Raw genomic sequence first — 2,500 nt, 5'->3', positions numbered from 1 at the left:
AGATTACCACATAACCAAAAATAGCAGCAAATACAAATATATACTGGTATTGCGAACTTATTTTAGCAAAGTAGAATGAAATCAACACATTGAGTGGCATATCAAAAAAAGGCTAGGCTAACAGCTAGAGGCTACCACTAAAATCACATCAAATCAAGGCTCTTAAAGCATTCCACCACAAACATGGGCAAATATATATAATCAAGCATTATCTAAAGAATAATTAACTTACAGATGGTGCTTTTACAAACACAAATCAAAGGATGGCATCCAAAGATTGAGGAGAAACTGACTGTATGAGAAATGTGCTGTACTCTGAACTCACTTTGCATAGAACTACCACTAGGTGGCGTAAAACCTATTAAAGTGACAAACTTGGAGCAGAACAAATATATTGTACACAATGTTGTTAATAAAAAATATTAATAAAACAAAATAGCAGTGAGATCATATCCAGGGTTAATGATATGAAAAAATAATGATAATTAAAAAATAACAAATATAATAGCTGAAATATAATAGAATATAATTTTTTTCAGCTAGTTGCCAAAGCAATATTTCTCTCTCACACATTTTAATTTGAAGTAATGAAATTATAAAAACTAAATAAACTAAAATTTCATAAATAAATAGAAACATATAGCCATAAAAACACAAAAACTAATAAAAATGACAACAACAGAATGACTAAAAAGTTTACTAAACTGTAGACAAAAATATTAAACGCTTATCATATCAAAACAATGTTCCAAATATTTCTTCTTGCATACTGTTTGACATACTAATAATAATATTTACTGGTTTATAAGAAGAATATACTCACATTCAGTGAATAGTGAGCAAGTTTTCAAGTTCTGTAAATAGTTTTTAGGTCACAAATATAGGAAATTCCGATGCAGTACAGGTACTTGCCATAAATGCTTTTTAATTATTAATAATACATAAACAATATATATTTCAAATATTTCGCTATATCATACCAGAACGAAAGTTTAGCAGTTTCTGAACACATTCTATAATCGACCATCACTTCAAAAACTCTGGTATTGTGTGTTTGATCAATAATCATTAATGACTCACATCTTTGTTCATTTTTCTCCAGTCGCTCATGATGATGTTTTCTGCTGGACTTTGAAACAGCACGAGTGTTGTTGACATTTATCACACTTCCGCTTTTGAATAGCGGGAGATTCGAACAGTCGAACTGACGTCATCAGAGAGTCATCAAAGTTATGTTTGGGAGGAAAACATGGTTAGTACTGTGTGGCGAATAAAGTGAAAGAAGTGCATTTTACAATTTTGCGTTAAAAATACCCTTGTAATGACTTTTTGTCTAAACTTTGTGATTCAGCTGTAAAAAGAAAGTGAAGATATTTGTCATTTATATTTCTAATGTAATGTTTCATCACTTTTCTGGAAAGATATAAGCTCCTACTGTTTCTCTAAAGTTAATGTGTATTGTAATTTACACATTAAGGATGTTGTTTGCTTTTTTGAAAACCATAACAAATCTTTAGAATTAACTGTTAACTTTCTTATCCTTGTGGCAAAGTTCTATTTTCACAAACAAAGGTCTCTTAAGAAAATACCTACTTTTATAGATTTCTTATGTGAAGTAGAACATTTAATTAAATCAATAAGAGTAATTAATAAAATGGTAAAAATTTTTAAGAGATATGATGAGCTATTTAATGTACCGTGATTAATATTTTAATAAAAAATAAATAAAAACAAGATTTGAGTCAATCTTATGCTAAAGTAGCCAAAACCCTGTAGGACATTGTCACCTTTTTATATGTAATGTTTATATTTTATATACTTTTATCTTTGATATCTTGACATTAATAAAAAATAAATTAAAAATAAAAAAATAATAAAAAGACTTCTTTTACATGTCTTTGCGCAAACGCTGCTGTCCGCGGCCTCGATTCTGATTGGTCAAGAGGAACGTGACGACACAGCTGTTATAAAACGACACTCTGGCGGTGGCTCGATGTTCAAATCTTATACAGGAAGAAACACATGATAAACAATAGACATGGATTGCTTGAATGTAACGAGGGTTTTACCAAATTCCCCAAAGAAGACACGAGGACAGATTCAGGTAAATATAATATCAATTAATGTAATCAGTGATGAAGGTTTATGTCGTACAGATAATGTGCAGATTCGTGAGCAGATAATATTCTTATTTTAAAAAAGTAAGTGTGGTATTTTTAAGTTTTGTTGTGGATTGTTCGTAAATGTCAATTTCTCTTTGTCATCCTCTCAGGTTATTTTCGGACCGATGTTTTCAGGAAAAAGGTGAGGATGTAGAAAAATCAACAATATGCTATGTTATGAAATATGAAGATATAATCTGTAAAAACAGCGTTTTGGTTCAGCGAATGGCGCCAAATACAGTAGTTTGGCGCGAGAAAGGTTATGTTGTCATGGATTAAGCGCGAAAAACCTGTTTATTGACTCCTAACTAGAAAGCACCAGTGAGGTTTATGTAAAT

The 2,500-nt window shown here is 30.5% G+C and overlaps 2 protein-coding genes across 2 annotated transcripts in view; one reads left to right on the top strand and one right to left on the bottom strand.

Annotated features, from left to right (window-relative positions):
• The window catches only part of afmid (arylformamidase), a 10,551-nt gene extending 9,406 nt beyond the window's left edge, over window positions 1-1,145 (bottom strand). The window contains exon 1 of the mRNA XM_059537712.1: window positions 1,081-1,145. Coding sequence (XP_059393695.1) covers window positions 1,081-1,110 — 30 coding nt within the window. The 5' untranslated portion in view covers window positions 1,111-1,145. The remainder of the gene's footprint in view (window positions 1-1,080) is intronic.
• An 832-nt stretch (window positions 1,146-1,977) lies between these two features.
• tk1 (thymidine kinase 1, soluble) overlaps window positions 1,978-2,500 on the top strand; it is a 6,498-nt gene continuing 5,975 nt past the window's right edge. Inside the window, exons 1-2 of the mRNA XM_059537415.1 lie at window positions 1,978-2,104; window positions 2,273-2,304. Coding sequence (XP_059393398.1) covers window positions 2,039-2,104; window positions 2,273-2,304 — 98 coding nt within the window. The 5' untranslated portion in view covers window positions 1,978-2,038. The remainder of the gene's footprint in view (window positions 2,105-2,272; window positions 2,305-2,500) is intronic.

Source organism: Carassius carassius, chromosome 44 (genome assembly GCF_963082965.1).
Source record: "Carassius carassius chromosome 44, fCarCar2.1, whole genome shotgun sequence".
NCBI classification, from domain to species: Eukaryota; Metazoa; Chordata; class Actinopteri; order Cypriniformes; family Cyprinidae; genus Carassius; species Carassius carassius.
The sequence above is the reverse complement of the archived record's forward strand: the minus strand, read 5'-3'. Positions and strand labels throughout refer to the sequence as shown.